General features: G+C 34.7%; 1 protein-coding gene and 1 long non-coding RNA gene across 21 annotated transcripts in view; one reads left to right on the plus strand and one right to left on the minus strand.

Moving 5' to 3' along the window:
* The window catches only part of ODAD2 (outer dynein arm docking complex subunit 2), a 349,216-nt gene that overhangs the window by 115,345 nt on the left and 212,909 nt on the right, over positions 1 to 20,962 (plus strand). For 11 of the 18 annotated variants that reach the window (XR_004813733.2, XR_004813734.2, XM_049096769.1 and 8 more), the window contains 3 exons: positions 2,517 to 2,633; positions 15,181 to 15,386; positions 16,767 to 16,865. The exons of 3 other annotated variants lie outside the window; for them this stretch is intronic. Coding sequence is in view for 13 of the 15 variants with exons in the window: in XM_049096769.1 (XP_048952726.1) it covers positions 2,517 to 2,633; positions 15,181 to 15,386; positions 16,767 to 16,865 (422 nt within the window). In the remaining 2 variants the exon portion in view is untranslated. Of the gene's footprint in view, positions 1 to 59; positions 197 to 2,516; positions 2,634 to 15,180; positions 15,387 to 16,766; positions 16,866 to 20,962 lie in introns of all 18 variants that reach the window. 4 more of the 18 variants (XM_049096780.1, XM_049096757.1, XM_049096756.1 and 1 more) reach the window with 3 other exon arrangements.
* Positions 11 to 2,124, minus strand: LOC125752980 (uncharacterized). Of its 3 annotated transcripts, none has more exons than XR_007403720.1 (3): positions 2,034 to 2,124; positions 1,471 to 1,586; positions 11 to 306 (listed from the first exon to the last, which is right to left on the minus strand). It is a non-coding gene; the product is annotated as an uncharacterized LOC125752980 (long non-coding RNA). The 3 variants fall into 3 exon arrangements; XR_007403719.1 differs by having other exon boundaries at positions 11 to 343; XR_007403718.1 differs by having other exon boundaries at positions 11 to 343; positions 1,313 to 1,586.

The following is a 20,962-nucleotide window of genomic DNA, read 5'->3' on the forward strand; positions in this document are numbered from 1 at the left end:
TAAAGATAACATATTTTATTTTTCAGAGCTCCTTTTAATTGATCGATAATTGGTTTCAGATTATGAATTTTCAAATGGATGTCGAGCCCCACCTTGGAGACAAATTCATGGGGAAATTTGTTACGTGCTGGTAAAACCCCATGATGTTGAAACTCTGTGTGTTACTTGTAGTACAGAAGGAGTATTTTTAAATGGCGTAAGTAATTTTTAAGAACCATGTTGTCTTTGGTGCTTGGCTCCATCTCTGTAAATGCAGGCATGTCTCCAGGACTGAATGCTGATGGCCACAGAAAATGCGATTCTGTTCTGTTGGGTTGAAGCAGATCCCTTTGCTATGTGTTTGCTGAGCAAATCCAAAACCATTTCAGAATGAGCCTCGGTGTTCCCCATTGCAGGTCATTAAATCAGTCTTCTAAGAAATGACCGTCAAAGGAACCCACGCCACTTTATAAATGAAAACCTCTGTAACGATCAGTTCACTGATTGATTAATTATTAATTAATTAATTAATTAATTATACAAGTATTTGGGCAAATAAGAGGTGGCTGAGGTAACACAGAAGCAGTAACTATAGCTTTTGCCCTAAGTGTTGAGAGGACAAAGGGAAGGAATTAAAATGTGGGAGCTTGGAGGAAGCACCCCCAAGAAGCTGGGACCCATGTGTCTGGGGAGGGAGCACCACCAGGCTGTGCTGGTTCCTTAGGGTCTCAGAAGATGTCCTTGCAGAGCTGGGACTTAGACCTCTGAGGAGGGGACCCTGCTTACATTGGTTATGGTCCCTTGGAGTTCAGAGGGGGGACTCCACAGAGCTGGGATCCATATCTCTGAGGAATGGTCGCTTCCAGGCTATGCTGGAGCACAGGGGGTCTCATGAAACTGGCACCCAGATGTCAGAGGAGTACAATGCCCAGGAGCTGGTACCTCAGGAGCTCAGAGGAGAGGATCTTTGCAGAACCAGCAGAGCTGAGACCCAGACCTTGGAAGAGGGAGACCTGGTTGGTTTGTAATGGGATTCTAAGGAGTTGTAATGAGCCAGGTTCTGGGAACATAGGGAAAAACCCCTGGGAACTGGAACCAACTGTTGCTAATGGAAGCAGCTGCCACTGCCAGGGTTCACTGCTGGGGACAGGGGACGAGGAGCTGGGAGCAGTCCCTTTCTCCCTCCTCCAGCTTTACAGTCTTCCTTTTACTTGCTGCTAACTGAAGCTGACTAGGGAGAAACACAGCATTCCAGATTCCCACCCCTGAGCACTAAGCAGGGTGGTGGCCTTCTGAATCTTCCACATGAACACATTTTATTTTTGTCTCATACCTGTTCACTGAACTTACTAGGTGGTCAGCTTTCCCCTTGGCAACCCTGCCCTTGGTGTCTTCAATGTAATGTGGGGCCTCACAGGCAATATCTGCAGGGAGAACCTAAATCCTTAGTGGGGATTCCTCATCACAGGGGACTGTTGGGAGAATTGCTACCTCTTGGTTTGGATTGGCTTCAAAATGTGAGTGCCACTTTCTTGATGACCAGCAAGCATCTCATCTGACTTGCCTTATGGTGCATTTCTTCTCAGCATGATCTTCTCAGATTATATCTGCACAGAGGGGGGAGATGAGCTAAATATGATTTAGCCTTTGGTTTGTTTTGATACTCTAAGAAAGTGAAATTTCCAATCAGAAAATAAGAGACTTTGACCTTCTAGAGTGGGGCAAGGACACTTTGTTCCTATCAAGAGCTACTAATCTACATATACCTTTATTTGATATGGAAATATCTAAGTGTTCCTCTCAATTTCAAGAATGAAAGATAAGGAACATGATTCAATAATTACGACAAAATGCATGGCACGCCTGAGTTATATGGGTGTATATGATGTTTTGTGTATGTGTGTGGTTACGTATATATAAAAAGCACACTATGGGTTTTTATATATACATTTGGTTAAGGCAGAGCCAAATCTTTTCTATTAGGATAGGTGAGGAAAGGAAAGAGACAAAAAGAAAGAGGTATGGAGAAAAAGGTTGGAGTGTCAGGTGCTTACATGGAGGTTGTAACTCTAGAAAATAATCCCATAGCAACCTCTTTACACACAGAACAAGAACAGAGTGTGACAAATGGAAACAAGCTTTTCTATGGTGGCATTCTAATCTTGGGACCTTTTATGACTTCATCAGATTCTCTTGAAGTCATAATGTTTTTTTTTGTGTGTGTTTTGTTTTTTTGCATTAGAGGAGTGCAGAGGGAAGGAAGCTCTCCATTCTTTGCTAACTAGCAAAATGCCCTACATGCATATAGGAGGTACTCAGTAAAAGCATAATGTATGGATGATGGATGGGTGGATGAGTGGATGGACGGACAAATGGATAACTTTAAGAAGGAAGAATTCTGCCCATATTTTTGATGTATAAAAACTGCCACATGGATCCTCGAGAGAAGAAAACAATATGTGGCCTTGGGTTGTGATGTATTGATCAGGTTCAAATGCTACTACATTAATAATTGCACCAAACTTTTTCTTCCAAAGGGCAAAACAGAAGATGAGGGGGAAATTAATTATGAGAGAAAAAGTGAAATGTATAAAGACCTTGTCACATTTTTAAAAGAAAAATCGGCAAAATTTTCAGAAAATATGTCTAAACAGGTAAGTTTACAGAATCTTGAAATATCATAGCATAGTGTTACTTGACATGTTACCTTCTGTTGAGAATAATTCTATTTTTGGACCCTGTTTATAATTTTTAGAGAGTTTTTCACAATATATTACGTAAGAAATATTATAAGTGGAGTACTTCAAGGAAGTTTCTGAACCTCTTTAGGTAATAGGTGTAAAATATGTCAGATTGCTTTCTAAAAAAGCACTTTTCATCTTTCCTTTTGAATTTATAATGCTAAGAACAAAGCAGTCATCCCTGTTAATGAAGCCTAGATGTTTTGATTATTTTTATCTTTTCTGGGCATCCCATGATTACTAACTAGTTGGATTGTCTCAGTAAGTGTGTCAACTGCATATGCATAAGAACTGTACTTCCTCTGTGTCTTGCATGGTTTTTGAAATAGTTTTTGAGGTGGACAAAGGAATCAGTTAATACAGTTATTAAATCTTGATTGAAGCTGATGTGGGTAAGAAGCAATATGCAAGAAATACTAAAGTGATACACTTAAGCCCCAGGCTGATTCTCAAGATGATGTCAATTCCACAAATCCTACATCAGACAGTTTATCAGATCTGTTATTTTCCTTCTGACACTGCCACTTCCAGAGCACTCTATTTTCTTACTATTCTGCTGCTGCTCTTGTCCTGAAACGTCTCTCTGTCATCATCCTGTGAGTTTTTTTTCCCCTGGTGTTTGATCACCTATTTCCTGGACTCTAGTTTTCCTTTGTTGTTGTTATAAAATACCTGTACAAAACATAAAATTTGTCATTTTAACTACTTCGAGTGTATCACTGAGTGGCATTAATTATGTGCAGCCATTACTACTGTCCATTTCCAAATCTTTTTCATCATCTCAAACTAAAACTGTTCCCATTAAGCAGTAACCTCCTCATGCCTACTTCCCCAGCTCCTAGGAACCTCTAATCTACTTTTTGGTTTCTCGATTTCTAATCAAATATAAATTTGCCTTTCCTAGGTATTTCAGAGAAGTGGAATCGTAAATTTGTACTTTGGTGCTTGGCTTATTACATTTAGCATAATATGTTCAAGGTCCATCCATGTTGTAGCATGTGTCGGAACTTCATTCCTTTTTGTGGCTGAATAATATTCCATTCGTGTATATAACCACATTTTGTTTATCAGTAAATCTATTGTTGGACACTTGGGTTGTTTCCACTTTTTGATTATTGTGAAAAATGCTATAAATATTGGCTTACAAGTAACTGAGTCCCTGTTTTAATTTTGGAGGTTACCTAGGAGTGGAATTTCTGTGTCATATGCTAATTCTGTATTTAACTTTTAGAGGAAGTACCAAACTGTACCTAGATTGAACCATTTTATGCTCCTGTAGAAGGATTCCAGCTTCTCCACATTACCACCAATACTTGTTATTTTCTGTGTGTGATTGTGTGTTTTTTTATTATAGATATCCTAGTAAGTATGAAGTATGGTATTCCATTATAGTTTGGATTTCCATTTCCCTAATAGTAATGTTTAGCATATTTCCATATTATTGGGAATTTGTATATTTATTTTAAGAAATGTCTATTCAAGTCCTTTTCCCATTAAAAAATGGGTAGTCTTTTGTTGTTGAGTTGTAGGAATTCTTTATATATTGTGACTATTAATCCCTTATCAGATAGAATATTTGCAGATATTTTCTCCCATTCTGTGTGTTGTCTTCACTCATCTTGATAGTGTTCTTTAATGCACAAACATTTTTAATTTTGATAAAGTCCAACAAATACATTTCTTCTTGCCTATATTTTTGGTATCATAAGAAACCATTGCCAAAGCCAAGGTAATGAAGATTTGCCCTGTTTTCATCTAATAATGTCATGGTGTTATCTCTGTAAGTCTTTGATTCATTTTGAGTTAAGTTTTGTATAGGGTGTAAGTAAAGTAATGTGCAATTTAATTCTTTTTGCATGTGGATATCCGGTTTTCCGGGCACCATTTGTTGAAGAGATTGTTCTTTCCCCATTGAAAGTTCTTGGTATCCTTGTTGAAAATCAATTTGCCATAGATGTAGAGGTTTATTTTTGGACTCTTTATTCTATTATTTTTTGTCTGCCCTTATACAAGTCCCATACTATTTTGATTACTCTATCTTTGTGTTAGTTTTGAAATTGAGAAGTATGACTCCTCAAACTTTGTTCTTGTTTTTTAAAGACTGCTTTAGCTATTTAGGTTCCCTTGACTTTTAGGTTTGGTTTTACCATTTTTGCAAAAAAACAGCATTAGGCTTTTGATTGGGATTACATTGAATTTATAGATTGCTTTGTATAACATTGTTGTCTTAACAATATTATTTCTTCCAATCCATGAACATGGGGTGTCTTTCCATTTGTTTTTGTTTCCTTTAACTTTTTTTATCAGCAGTGTTTTATAGTTTTCAGTGTCTTCTTTTGCCTCCTTGGTTAAATTTATTTCTAAGCATTATATTCTTTTGGATGCTATTGAATGGAATTGTTTCCTTAATTTCCTTTTTGATTGTTCACTGCTAATGAGGAGAAATGGAACTGTTTTTTTTTTTTTTAGTGTTGAAATCAGATCTGGCTTTTGAATGTGAAATTCAAAATCACATCCTGCAACTTTACTGAATTCATTTATTAACTCAGTTTTTTTTTAATCTTTAGGTCTTTCTACATAAAAGATCATGTCATCTGCAAATAGTTTTACTTCTTTTCAATTTGCGTGTTTTTAAATTTCTTTTTCTTTTCTTTTTTTAAGATTTTATTTATTTAACAGAGAGAGAGAAAGAGCGAGCGAGCAGAAGCAGGGGGAGTAGCAGGCAGAGGGAGAGGGAGAGGCAGGCTTCCTAGCCTGCCCGGTGCCGCTTAGATTTCTTTTTCTTGTCTAATTACTATGGCTAGACCTTTTAGGATTTTGCACTGAATAGAAGCAGTGAACACTATCTCCATATTTATTCCTGATATTGGGGGAAAGCTTTCAGGCTTTCACCACTGAATGTGATATTTGCTGTAGGCTTTTCATATATGGTCTTTATTATGTTGAAGTTCCCTTCCATTTAGTTTTCCTTTTGTTGGTATATCCCATCATTTTGGTGGAGCTTCCTGAGTAAAAGAGGCATATAACAGGGAAAAAATTGAGGGTTAGCATATGAAAATATCTTTATTTTTCTCTCTGTTATTGTTTCTATAATGATAGTTCAAAAACAATTTTTACTTAGAATTTTAGAGGCATTTTTTTCCTACGTGGCCTGTTTTGACTTTTCCCATCTAACAAAGCCTTTAGGATCTCTTATTCCAGATGTTCTGTAATTTTAATGATGATATGGTTGGTGCTGGTTTTGTTTGTTTTTCATTAATGATGACATATGTCCTTCAAAACTAGAAAAATACTTTTTTTGGTATCACATCTTTAATCATTCCTTCTTCTCTGTTCTCTTACTAGTTGGGTGTTGGGCTTCTGAGATTGATCCTCTGATTTTCTTTTCTGTCACCCACCTGCAAATATTCTTTTATTTTCAAAACATTGTACATATCTTTAAAATTTAAGGTCTCATATTTTTAACATTTTATTTCCAGGTGTATATCTCCACAGATCATATGCTTTCATTTCTCTTGGGGTAAAATCTAGGAATAAACAGCAAGATCATATGGTTGCATGCTTAACTTTTTAAGCAATGGGTAAACTGCTTTCCAAAGCGGTGGTAATATTTTACATACACACTGGCAATGTATGAGACTTCCAGTTCTTCTGTATATTCGTCAATAACTGGTATGGTCAGTCCTCTAATTTTAGACATTCTAATAGGTGTGTGTACTAATATCTCACTGGGTTTTAATTTGCATTTCTTGAATGCATTTTTTCATATGTTTATTTGCCATTTATATATCATATATGTCTATTAGATCTTTCACCCAGTTTTTTTTTTATTGGGTTGTTTGATTTCTTTACTGAGTTGTAAGAGCTCTTTTATATATATTTTTGGCTTACGTAATCTATTAGATATATGGCTTGTAAATATGATCTTCTGGTTGTGTCTTGTCATTTCATTCTCCAATCAGTATATCTTCCAAAGAGCAAATGTCCTCAATTTTAATGAAGTCCAACTTGTTAATTTTTTCTTTATAGTGTTGTATCTCATAAAGCTTTGCCAAACCCAGTATCAGAAAGATTTTCTCCAGTGTTTTTTTCCTAAAAGTTTTCAAATGTTAGGTTTTACATTAAGGCCTTTAAATTTAATTTTTGTACATAATATGAGGTGTGGATCAAAGTTCTTTTTTTTTCTTTTGCATATAAATATCTAGTTTTTCCAGCACCATTTGTTGAAAAAGCCATCCTTTCTCCATTGAATTACTTTTATACCTTTGTCTAAAATCAGTTGTCCGTTTGTATGGGTGTGATCTGTTTGTCTATTTTTATACCAGTAGCACACTCTTTGGATTATTGTAGCTTTATAATAAGTCTGGAAGTCAGGTAGTATATGTCCTTCAATGTTTTCTTTTTCAAACTTGTTTGTCTATTTTACATCTTTTGCATATCCATTAGAATGTTAAGGTCAGCTTGTCAATTTCTTCATAAAAAGCCTGAAAGATGGGATGCCTGGGTGGCTCAGCAGTTGAACGCCTGCATTTGTCCCAGGGCATGATCCTGGAGTCCCGGGATCGAGTCCTACATCAGGCTCTCTGCATGGAGCCTGCTTTTACCTCTCCCAATGTCTCTGCCTCTCTCTCTGTGTCTCTCATGAATAAATAATAAATAAAATCTTTTTAAAAATGCCTGAAAGAATTATGGTTGAGATTATGATGAATCTATAGATCAATTTAGAAAGAGCTAATGTCTTAACAATACTGAGGTTTCCAATCCATGAACAGAGTATGTCTCGCCATTTATTTAGGCCTTCAGTTTCTCAGCAATATTTTGTAATTTTCAATGCACAGGTCTTGCATATATCTCGTGAAACCTACTTATAAATATTTCATATTTTAAGAGTGTTAAAAAAGAAAACCACAGGCCCAAAGTGGCATTACTTAGGCCAAGTCAACACTCAAGAATTATATTATTATATATTATATTATATTATTATTATTTATACCTAAATAACTGCAATTTCAACCACCCAGGAATGTAACTTATAACAAGTCAATTGGAATTTCCTGGTCAATACTAGGATATTTACTGATTTACCCCTTCTGCTTCTCTTAAGAGGGCAACCTTGTCTAAACAATACATTCCTTGCTAATAAATTCCTTTTTTCAAATGGTCTCTCTGCCTTTAAAATTATTTCTTTTGTTTAGCTCAGTGGAACATTTGTCTGCTAGCTACATGGGATGCTGCTGGCTTCATGAATCAATTAATAAAGCTAGTTAGATCTTCAAAGTTGAATCTAACTTCAAAGTTGAATTTTTATTTTTTTAAAAAAAATGTTAATGGTAGTTTTAAAATTTTAATTTGTGATTATCTGTTGCTACTATATAAAAATTCACTTGATTTTTATATATCATTTTTATATTCTGAAACATTTACTAGTTTTAGTGTCTGGTTCATAGATCCCAGAGGGTTTCCTATGTATGTGATTATATTGACTGTATATAATGATCATTTTGCCTCTTCCTTTTCAGTCTCAGTGCCTTTTTTTGTCTTTTCTTAATGCATTATCTGGAACCTCCAGCACAGAATTATATAGAAGTAGTCTCTTGCTCCTGGTGGTAAAGGAAAAACTTTCAGTTTCTCATTATTAAGTATGTGTTAGCTGTATATGACATTTATAAGATTGAAGAAGTTCCCCTTTATTTCAGATTGTTGAAAACTTTTATTAGGTATAGATATTGGATAAAAACAGAAAGGGAGACTAACCATAAGAGATTCAACTATAGAGAACAAACTGAGGGTTACCGGAGGGGAGGTGGGTGTGGGGGATGGGAGAATGGGATGTTGGGCATTAAGGGAGGGCATTTGATGTAGTGAACACTGGGTATTATATGCAACTCATGAATCACTAAATTCTACCCCAAAATCAATAATACACTGTATGTTTACTAATTTAAATTTAAATAAAACCAAAACAAAAAGGAATGGATGTTGGATTTTACCAAATGATTACCTATTAAGAAAATTACATGTTTTTTTTTCTTTCTTAGTTTGTTAATGTAATAAATTACATTGATGAGCTTTAAAAAAATAACCATACATTTCTGGAACAAACCTCATTTGTTCAGGATGTAGTATCATTTTTATATATTATTGGATCTAACTTGCTAAGATTTTAAGTGTCACATCTATATTTATAAGGTTTTGATGTGTAGTTTTCTTTAATATCTTTGGTTTTGGTTATCAGAGTGATACTGGCCTTATAAAATGAGTTGGGAAGTTTTTTTTTTCCTCTCCAATTTCTGAAAGAGTTTGTGTAGAATTGATATTGTTTCTTTCTTACATGTTTGGTAGTGAAGCCATCTGGGCCTGGAGTGTCCTTTGTAGGTAAGTTGTTAAACAACAGATTTCAGTGTCTTTACTAGTTTGGGCCAGGCTGGTTATCTGTTTCTTCTTGAGGAAGTTATGGTAATCTTTATTTTTTTTTACTTATTTAAAAAATGATTCTGTTGGAGTAAAGTATACATATACTTTATATATGTATACATATATATATGTAAAGTATACATAACCTTTTGCCATTTTATTTTTTAATTTAAATAATCTCTATCCCAATCTCTATCCCCAGACTTTCAACCCCAAGATCAAGAGCTGCGTGCTCTACTGACTGAGCCAGCCAGGCACCCTGGTAGATTATCTTTAAAGGAAATTGTCCATTTCATCTATGTCACATGTATTGGTGTAAACTTGTTTATGGTTATTCTTTTATTCATCTTTTAATGTCTGTAGACTATGTAGCTATTGTTACCTCTCTCACTTCTAATATTGGTCATTGGTGTTTTATTTTTTCTTGACTCATCTGGGTAGAGGTCTCTTGATTTTCTGTTTCCTCAGAGACTTAGCTTTTAGTTTCATTGATTTTTCTCTGTGTGTTTTTTTCTACTTCACTTTGGTATTTATTATTTCTTCTCTTCTTTTTACCTTGTGTAAAAAATCATGTGGTTTTTGGTGCTAAGTTCTTTCATATTCTTGCTGATTTTCTATCAGTTGTTGAGAGAGAAGTTTTGAAGTATTCAACTATAATTATGGATTTGTCTAATTTTTCTCTTAGTTCTGTTTTTGTATTTGAAGCTCTGTATATGCATTTAATATTGCTATATCTTCTTGATTGATCATTTTATCATCATGTAATGTCCCTCTCTGTCCTTCATGATTTTCCTTTTTCTGAAGTCTACTTAATTGGATACATTTATAGCCACTCCTGCTTTCTTTTAACCATTGTTTGCATGTTATATCTTTCTTTCCTATTATTTTCTTTTTTAATATAATTTTTTAAAGATTTTATTTATTTATTTTAGACAGAGAAAGTGAGTGAGAGAGTACAAGCGGGGGGAGGGGCAGAGGGAGAAGCAGACTCCCAGCTGAGCAGGGAGCCCAATGTGGGGCTCTATCCCAGGACCCTGTGAGCATGACCTGAGCTGAAGGCAGATGCTTAACCGACTGAGCCACCCAGCACCCATCTCCCCTATTACTTTCATGCTACATATATTGTTATATTTGAAGTGAGTTTCTTGTAAACAGCAGATAGTTGAGTCATTTTAAAAATAAATTTGTGTAACTCAATTGATGTATCTACTGATGTGTTTAGATAATATCCATTTAATTATTGATACGTTAGAGCTTACGCTTGCCACTTTACTTTTATTTTGTGTTCCTCCTAGTTTTCATTTTTGTTTTCTTTTTCCTGTGGTTTCTGCAGATTACTTGAATATTTTTTAGAATTCTATTTTGATTTATCCATAGTGTTTTGAATGTACCTCTTTGTAAAGATTTTGCATGTTTGTGGTTACTATGAGTATTGTACCATATATACCTATGTAATCAATTATAATCTACTATTTGACATTATACCAGTTTGAGCAAAGTACAGAAACCATGTCGCCTTCAAACAATAATTGTGTATGACTTAATCCCTTGCAACTCCCTGATATGTCACACAAAAAAACTGTCAGCATAGTCTTTCTTTACAAATATACTATGTGAGAATTTATGTCATTTCTCTTTCAACATAAACTTCTTGCAAAAGCTATAATACTATTACACTGATGGGACTGAAAAAATAAATACAATTTTAGTAACCAAAAAAAAAAAAAGAAACTATCTTCTTTTAAGTCCCTTTACCTCTCTCATTTGTAATTGTCTTTATTTCCTCCATATTCATTGCTAACTGTATAAGACAGCATTATGTTTTGCTTCAAACATCAAACTTCATTTAAAAAACTCAAAAGCAGAATGAATGTCTTTTGTATTTACCTACACTTTTATTCTTTTCCATTGTTTTTCTTTTTTTGCTGTTGCAAGTTTCTTCTTTTATCATAGTCTTTCTGTTTAAGAACTTACTCTTTTAGGTTAAGTTTGTTGATGACAGCTTCTCTTCATTTTCCCTCATCTGAGAATTTCTTGACCTCCCCTTCATTTCTGAAGGAATATTTTCACTGGATATAGTATCCCAGGCCGACAATTCTTTACTTCCAGTGTTTAAAAAATGTTTCTTCTGGCTTCCATGATTATCTGTTATTATTTTAATTGTTTTCCTCTTAAAAGCAAAATATTGTTTATGTCTCATGGCTGTTAAGAATTTTCCTTGTCTTTAGTTTGTCGAGTTTGATTTTTGTGTGTGTGTCTTGGCATGGATAACTTTGTTTGTTTGTTTAGGGTTTCCTCAGCTTCTTGAATCTTAGATTTATGTCTTTTTCCAAGTTTGAGAAAATTTCAAATCTTGTTAGAATACATTTTTAGTCTGACTCCCTTCCTCTTCTCTTTCTGTTACTCTGATGACATGAATTTTGGAATTTTTGTTGTGGCCTCACAGATCTTGAGGTTCTATCATTTTTTTTGCAATGAATTTTCCCTTCTTTATTCATACTGAGTAATTTCATGGAAGGTCATGGATTCTTCCCCTCTGTCCTCTCCATCATATTGTTAGGCCTATCCAGTGAGGTTTTTTTTTTTTTTTTTGGTTCATAAATTTCAGTTTCAAAATTTCTTTTTGGTTCTTCTTCATATCTTTTATTTACTTGTTGAGGCTTTTTAGTTTGTTTTAAGTCTTGAAAATTGCTCACTGAAGCATTTTTATGATGGCAGCTTTAAATTCATATCAAATTATTCCAACATCTATTTCATCTTGGTATAAACATTATTCCTACATTATCCTTTCTCATTCAAGTTGTGATCTTTCTGGTTCTTGGTAGGATGAATGATCTTTTATTGTCTTGGATATTTGGGGCATTATGTTGTGAAACTATGGATTTTATTTAGATCTTTTGTTTTAGCAGGCCTTCTCTGGTACTTTGCTGGTGGAGTCTGGAGGTCCTGCAAGGTCTGAGTTCTTCACTTTCCATTGACAACTCTGGTGGAATAGTATGCTTCATTACCGTTGGACAGGGGTGGAAGTTCAGTTCCTATGAAGCCTCTGCTGACACTACCTTGGCTGATAGGGAGGGAGAGTGCCTTCTTACATGCTTCCCATAGGGCCTCCACTTAACCCATGGGAGATGAGCCCATTGCTGCTTTGAGGTGGTGATTTTATTGCATTTCTTGAGATGATCGCACGATTATCCTTCTTTTGTCTGTTGATGACTTTTTTGAGTATTGAACTAACATTCAATTCTGGAGTAAATCCCAATTCATCATTATGTCTTACCCTATTTGACATTACTGGATGAAATTTGATAGTATTTTACTGAGGATATTTGCATCTATAATCATGAAAGATATGGGTTAGTAGTTATTTTTTAACATCTTTATCTGGTGTTGGTAGCTGGGTAATGTGGCCTCAGAAAATGAATTGGGAAATATTCACTTACTTTTCTTCTTTCTAGAATTCTTCATACAAATTAGATATTATTCCTTTCTTAAATATTTGATACAATTCACCAGTGAAGCCATCTGTGCCTGTAGCTTTCTTTATTGGAATGTTTTTATATTGAGAATTTGATTTCTTTAATAGATATAGAGCTAGTCCAGTTTCTTCTTCTTGAGCCTTGGTAGTTTGTGTGTTTCAGTGAATTCTTACATTTTATCCAACTTATCTAATTTATTGGCATCAAGTATGACATTCCATTATTATCCTTTAATGTCTGGAAGATCTTTTGTGATGACTGCTCTTTCAATTCTGATATGGATCATTTGAGTCTTCTCTCTTTTTATTCTTGATTAATCTGGAAAGAAGTGGTTGATTTTATTTAAAGAACAGTTATTTGTTTCATTGATTTTTTTGGCTGCTTTCCTTTTTATTTGATTTCTGCTCTTGATGATTTTATTTTCTTCTGATTTTTTTGGGTTTAATTTGCTCTTATTTAATCTCTTAATTTGGAAGTTTAGCCATTCATTTGAGACCTTTATTTTTTCTACTATAAAGTTTTATCCTGTAAATTTCTATATGAACACTACATAAACTACATCCCATAGATTTTGATATGTTTTCAGGCACATTAATATATCTGAAGATTTTCTAGTTATCTTTCTTTTACTGGTTTCTGGTTTAATTCCATTGAATTAAGAGAAGGTTTTTTTTTTTTTCATATGATTTTAGTCCTTTTAGCTTTGTAGATGTTTGTTTTATGGACCAAAATGTGGTCAATTTTGGTGATTTCTTTTTTGTTTGAGAGGAATATGTGTCCTGCTGCCATTGGGTAGTATGTTCTATAATTGTCAGTTTTGTCAATGTAATTGATAGTATTGCTCAGTTCTCTATATTATTAATTTTTGTGTGCTTATTTTATTGATTACTGAAAGAGGAGTTTTTGAAGTCTCATAATTGTGGGCTTATCTATGTTTCTTTTTAGTTACATTTTTTTCTAAATGTACTTTGAAGTTCTGTTGTTTGGTGAATATACAATAAGAGTTGTGTTGACTGTCATTATGTGTCTCCCTTTTTAGGTCTGATAATATTTTGTTTTTAAGTCCATTTTGTTTGATTTTAATGTAACCATTCCTGCATTTTTTGATTATTGGTCGTATGGAAAGTGGGTTTTTAAATACCTTTTTCATCCAATTCAATCCAGTTTCTTTTAACTGAAGTTTTAAATCATTTTTATTTAATGTAACTAGGGATTGATTTGAATTTAAATTTACTAATTTGCTACTTGTTTCTTTTTTGTCTCATTTGTTCTTTGTTATTTTTTCCCTCTTTTCCTGCCCTTTTTGTATTAATTGAGCCTTTAAAAATGATTGTTTTATTTATGCTTTTTGTCAGTTATGCTTCTTAAAAGTTTCATGGTGACTGCCCTAGGGCTCATAATGTATATCTCTAATTTATCCTACCCACCTTTAAATACTGTCTTACCATTTCACAAAGACTTTAAGAACTTACCACAGTAACCTTCAGTGCCTCTCCCTACCCTTGGCACTATTGTCATGCATTTTACTTTTGTATGCTATTAACCCCTCAACACAACAATACTATTTTTACATTAGAGAATCAATTACATTTTAGAATAATTAAAAATAATATGAAGAGTCTTTTATATTTTTACCATTTCTACAGATTTTCATTTCTTTGTATAGATGTGGTATAGTCCTCTTTCTGGTATGTTATTCCTTCTGAATGAAGAACTTCATCGCCATTGCTTTAGCACAGGCCTTCCGGAAGTGAACAAGAATTCTCTGGTTTTGATCATCTATGAAAGTCTTTATTTTGCCCTTATTTTTGAAAGCTTTTTTTTTTTTTTTTAATCTCTATTTAGAATTTTGGGTTGGCAGGTCTTTTTTAAAAAAAAATATTTTAAAGATGTCATTCTCTTTTCCTTTGGCTTGCATTGTTTCTGATAAGTCTTTTTTAATAATTATATTTCTTCCTCGGTCATGTGTCTTTTAAATATAATGACTTCCTCTGTCATGTGTCTTTTATCTCTGGCTAACTGCAAAATATGCTTTTAATCCTTTGTTTCAGAAATTTATACATGATGTGTCCCAGTCAATATAGCATCTGAGTTTAGATATTTTTTTAAAAGATTTTATTTATTCATGAAAGACACACAGAGAGAGGCAGAGACATAGGCAGAGGGAGAAGCAGGCCCCTTGCGGGGAGCCTGATGTGGAACTCAATCCTGGGACCCCAGGATCACACCCTGAGCCAAAGACAGACACTCAACCACTGAACCACCCAGGCAGCCCTTGAGTTTAGATCTGTCTGGCAGTAGTGAGGAGTGAGTAGGTCTAACCCTGCTGTTGTATCTGTGTGTGCTGCAGTGGGGAGGGGAGCTTAGGAACATCACATTTCTGGCAACGTCACTCCAGTAGAGACCTGAGTCCTGAAGTGGCCCTTCTCTAGTGTGTGTCACTAAGCAACACAAGTTAGAGGCATCAGAGACTTCATTTTCTGAAGTTATCACTTTTTAATTTTCAGATAGCACAAAATAATTCAGAAGTGATGTCATTGTAAAAATTACTGTTTTTTTTGTACATAAAGGATATTAGATTCACTGAAGAATGGAAAAAAGAAAATGAAGAGCCTAAGGAGGTACCTAAGAAGGAAGAAGCAGACGCCCTTCCTAAAGCTTTTCTTGCTTCAAGCAAGAATATACTAGAGAAGAACCAAATTAACTTCGGGAAGATTCAAATGACCAAGAGATTAGAGCCAACTTTAAACTGGAAGGCCACTGTTGATTTCAAAAAGTATGTAGAAATTTGCATGAGGGCTTCTCTGATACATCCTCAGTAACCACATTTGCCTAGTTGTTAGTTTATGTCATGGGAGAAAGTCCAGAGTAGATGTTGACATGTCCCTCCATAATACAAGTCAGTCCCTCCCTGCTCTTCATATTCCAAGTAGAAGTATTTGGCGTGAATACGGCTTATGTGTGGGCACCAGAAGGGAAGGCAAGAGCACCATTGACTCAATTGGTAGGTCAGGGCTAATATCACGTGAAAAAGATGATAAAAGACATGGAGGAATCTCACGGGCAATGTAAACGCAGTGGTAGGGACCTGAAGAAGTTAAGTGCTAGGTGAATTTAGAATGATTAAAATTATGTGAAGTGAATCAGGGAAATCTTGATAGAGACAGCATCTTATCTATTAACAGAACTTTAAGTAAATACCATAGAAAGGCTAGAGCCTCCGAAATATTAACAGGCTTAAGTGAAGCGGACACTAATTTAAAGAATGTCTGACATACAAAACGAGTTCCACTTAGGGACGTCTATAAATAGGTACCTAAGCACAGATTAAGGCCCTGTGTTTCATAAAAGCCGGCAGTCGGAGATGCCAAGGACACTTTTTAAATTAGCATATAGCTTACAAATTTCAGCCTATTTTTAATGTTCCATGCGGTCCCCGATTGGGTAAAGCAAGAAGTGGCTCCCAGCTGGTCACAGGGGACCCTCACTTGCAGGGATTCTGAGAACCACGGAGTGAGTACATGTTGCCAGCAAACCCAGAGAGCAGATGGAAGGAGTCCTGGGGAAAAAGGAGATGCTCTTGTTCCTCTAATTCTCATCAATTTTGAGGTGTTTGATCTCTGTGACTCCTATCTGAAGGAGTGTGAAAATGACAAATACACAGGCTGCTCTGTTATGCTGGAAGGTGAATCTTAAAATACCGCTCTTCCCACGTGCTGGCATTTTTCAGTTATGAGTTTACCTAGCCACTATGTAATGAAAACCCACTATGTGCCAAGGACCACGCTAAACCTGAGAATCCCTGGAAAACCAGATCCAGGCCCTGTGGCAGAGTCGGGTGGGGAAGGGAAGTAACCAGGCAACTTTCACCCAGGGCAGGATGTGCCCAGAGTAGAAGGCTCCGAGTGAAGGGGCCTGCAGAGTGACAGTTCCTAGTACTTGGTCCTTATAAAAGAAATACTGGCCAAAATGTGCCTGAAAGACTGAAGGGACATCCCAGGTGTCAGATGAGGCTGGAACTCATACAGTTATTTTCTGTATTAGGAAAACATGTCACACGGGTGCATGAAAATGATGAAATCTTTATGTACATTTCTATTTTTAATTTCCTATCAATCCACAATAAGTTAATTTTAAAATGTTAATATATTTTTAGGCACAAAAGCTTACTAAGAAACACTCAAGAGAAAAAACATGGAGGAAGACTTGGAAGGTCAGGACCACCTGTTTCACCTGGAAGAGCACAGTTAGTTCGGTACGTATCTATTAAAAGGAACCATCCTTTAAAGCCACCCTTTACCCAGTGGGCTAGTTAGCATGCAAATTTCTGGTGTTCTTATCATTACATCGGGGTCCTCTACTGGACCCTTGGACCAACTAGTATTGACTAGTTATAAAAATGATAATACTGAATTTCTTTGAATATATTTACAAGATATCCTTTTAGTGAAGAGTTCCTTGAAACACAGGCATCTATTGGTACTAGTTAACTCTCTGTAAACAAATGAATTTAATGCTAATTGCCATGAGTTGAGTGATAGGAGAACTGGGCTCTTTGCTGATTTCTTACTTTTGAACAATCCTATCATAGCAAGGGTAAGTCATCTTCCTGAGCCTCATTTTACTCATCACTGGTGGCACTGCCAATCCTAAAGTGATAGATGTTATTTCTCATTAAAACAGCCATCAGGGCAGCGCGGGTGGCTCAGTGGTTTAGCGCCGCCTTCGGCCCAGGGTGTGATCCTGGAGTCCCGGGATCTAGTCCCACATCGGGCTCCCTGCATGGAGCCTGCTTCTTCCACTGCCTATGTCTCTGCCTCTCTCTCTCTTTCTGTGTCTCATGAATAAATAAATAAAATATTTTAAAAAACAGCCATCAATAGAAGGCTAGTAAACTTCTGACTCCATTTTCATTTTGACAACAAAAGCGGCATATGTGGAGGAGGGTCAGCTACTTTTGTTAGTAAGTTTGGGGTAATAGTGGGAAGAAATGTAGACATTTCACATTATAAAGTTTGTGCACACAGAAAAAGAAGAAACTTTAAGACACCCTACTACATTAATCCTATATTCTTGGGTTCAACATAATAAATTATTTGATTTATTTGACTATTTTTAAAACTTTTTATTTTGAATTAATTACAGATTCACAGAATGCTGCAAATATAGTACAGAGGAATCTCATACCCTTCACCTAGCTTCTCCCAGTGGTTGCATCTTGCATAACTATCCTACAGCACTGAAACCAGGAGACTGATATTGATATAATGTGCATGTATCATTTTCTATCACTTTATTCCATGTAGATGTGTGTGATGACCATGTCAGTCAGTGTGTGGAAGGGTTCCATCACCACTGGGAAGCCACTCTTGCCACCTCTTTATAGTTATGCCCACACCTCTTCCCTATAATCCTAACTCCTGGCAACCATTAGCCTGTTATCCACTTCTATAATTTTATCATTTTGGGAATATCATGTAAATGGAATTATACACTTTTGATATTGACTTTGTTTTCATCACTATAATACCCCTAAGATCCATCTAAGTTGTTGCATATGTTCATAGTGCAATCGTTTTTTTTTTTATTTTTTATTTTATTTATTTATTTATTTATTTATTTATTTATTTATTTATTTATTTATTTATTTATTTTTGCTGAGTAGCATTCCATGGTGTGGTTGTACCATCATTTATTTAATTATTCACCTATTGGGAGCATTTTCATTGTTTAAAGCTTTTGGATATTAAAAATAAAGCTGCTATGAACAATCATATAAAGGCTTTTATATGGATGAAGTTTTCATTTCTCTAAGATAAATGCCCAATTGCTGACACATAATAATTGTGTAGCTTTTTAAGAAACTATCTAACTTTTCCAGACTGGCTGTACCATTTAGTTCCCATCAAACACTTAGGGGAAACTGAGTTTATCCTCATCCTTGCCTTTGCATCCAAACTTTTTTTTGGTTTTGGTTTTGAGCTATTCTACAAGATGTATAGTATTATTTCATCATGGTCTTAGCATTTCCCTAATGGCTAGTGATGTTGAACATCTTTTCATGGGCTTATTGCCATCCATATATATTCTCTAGTGAAATGTCTCTTTGTCTTTTGTTTTTTATGTTCTAATCAGATCACTTTTTAAATGTTGAGTTTCGAGAGTTCTTTATTCTGGATATCCTTGATTGAATATGTAGTATGCAAATATTTCCTTCTCCCTGTAAGTTGTTTCCTCATCCTTTTTATAGAGTCTCTCTCATAGAATAACGTTTTACTATTGATGAGGTTCAATTTATCAATGTTTTCTTTTATGGGTTGTTTTGTTTTTATTTTTAATATGTTTATTTTAGAGATAAAGAGAGAGAGAGTGCATGGGGAAGAGAAGGGGAGAGGGAGAGAGTCTCAAGCAGGCAGACCCTGTGCAGGGCTCAATCTTACATCCCTGAGATTGTGACCTGGGCCCAAACCAAGAGACGGATGCTCAACTGACTGAGCTACCCAGGTTCCTGTATGGGTTGTATTTTTGATGTCATGTCTAAGAAGTCCTCATGAAGCCCTTGGTCCTTAAGATTATCACCTATTTTTTCTAAAAATGTTTATAGTTTTACATTATAAAGCCTATGGCCTTTTTCTTATTTTTAGTGTGAGACTTTGGTCAAGATTTAGTTGTTGTTTTTTTGTTTGTTTTGTTTTTTTTTAAGTGGAGGTCCAATTTCTCCAGCACCATTTAATGAAAAGGTTATCTTTCCACCATTGAATTACTTTTGTATCTTTCTTCAAAATCAGTTCAGTGTACATATGTGGGGCTATTCTGGGTATCTGTTCTATTCCACTGATTTTTTTTTTTCATCTAGCCCCTCACCACTACCACACAATCTGTATTACTGTAGCTGTATAGTAAATTTTGAAGTCTGGAAAAGTGATTTCTCTCACTTTTTTTTTTTCAAAAATTGCTTTTAGTTATTCTAGTTCCTTTCCTTTCTGCATAAATTTTAGAATAATCTTGCTATATCTCCAACAGAAAAAAATCACTGATGATTTTCTTGGAAATTACATTAAATATCTATATTAATTTGGGAAGAATTGATATTTTTACTATGTAGAATCTTCCAATCCATGAATATTATATACCTTGGTTTATTTAAGTATTTGATTACTTTCACTAATGTTTTATGGTTTTCAGCATACAAGTCTTGTGCATTTTTTCTTAGATTTACAACTAGAAGTGGAAGTTCCAGTGCTGTATTGGTCAGCAGTGATCAAAGTGAACAATAGCCTTGTTTGTTCTCAATCTTAAGGGAAAAGTATTTAGTCTTTCACCATTAAGTATGATGATGGTGTAGGTTTTTGTACAAATATTCTTTATCAAGTTGATAAAGGTCCCTTCTGTTCTTGGTTTTCTGAACATTTTTATTCACATTTGGGTGTTCATTTTGGTCAAATCTTTTTTCTACATCAATTGTATAATCATGTCATTTTTCTTCTATAGGCTGTTAGTGTGGTTGATTACACTGATTGATTTTTGAATACCAAATCAGCCTTGCATCTCTGTAGTAACCCCACTTGGTCATAGTGCACTCATCCTATTTATAGGTAGCTGAATTACATGTGCTTAATATTATGTTAAGAATTTTTGCATCCACAATCTTGAGAGTATTGTATTGGTTTTTGTTTTTGTTTGCACTGTCTTTGGTTTGATATCAGGCTTTGTAAAATGAGTTCCCTCCTATTCTATTTTCTAGAAGAGATCATATAAAATTTGGTGTTCTTCTGTGTAGTAAAATTCTACAGTGAAGCTATCTGGGTCTAAAGACTTCTGTCTTGGGTTTTTTAATTGTGAATTAAATTCTCTTAATAATTGTGCTATTCAAATTATGTGTTTCATATTGGGCAAGTTGTGATAGTTTATACTTTAAAAGAACGGTCCATTTTATCTAGATTTTCAAATTTATGTGTGTATAATTGTTCATAGTTTTCTCTTATTATTCTTTTGTTGTCTGCAGGATCTGTAGTGATATCCCATGTTTCATTGTTGGTACTGGTATTTGTGTCTTTTCTTTTTCTTGTCAGTTATACTAGAGTTTTGTCAATTTTATTGATCTTTTCTTTAAGCAGCTTTTTGTTACTGATTTTTCAAATTGTTTTTCTGTTTTAATTTTATTGATTTCTGCTCTAGTATTTCCTTTTTTGTTTGCATTGGGTTTACTTTATTCTTTTTTCTAGTTTCTTTAGACTTAAGTTTAGATTATTGAATTGAGACTTCTCTTTTCCAATGCAAACATTTAGTGCTATATAATTCCCTTTATGCACTGTGTTAGCTGTTATCTGTGTACAAAAGTTTTTGATATGT

This window comes from Canis lupus, chromosome 2 (assembly GCF_003254725.2).
Source record: "Canis lupus dingo isolate Sandy chromosome 2, ASM325472v2, whole genome shotgun sequence".
In the NCBI taxonomy this organism is placed as follows: Eukaryota; Metazoa; Chordata; class Mammalia; order Carnivora; family Canidae; genus Canis; species Canis lupus.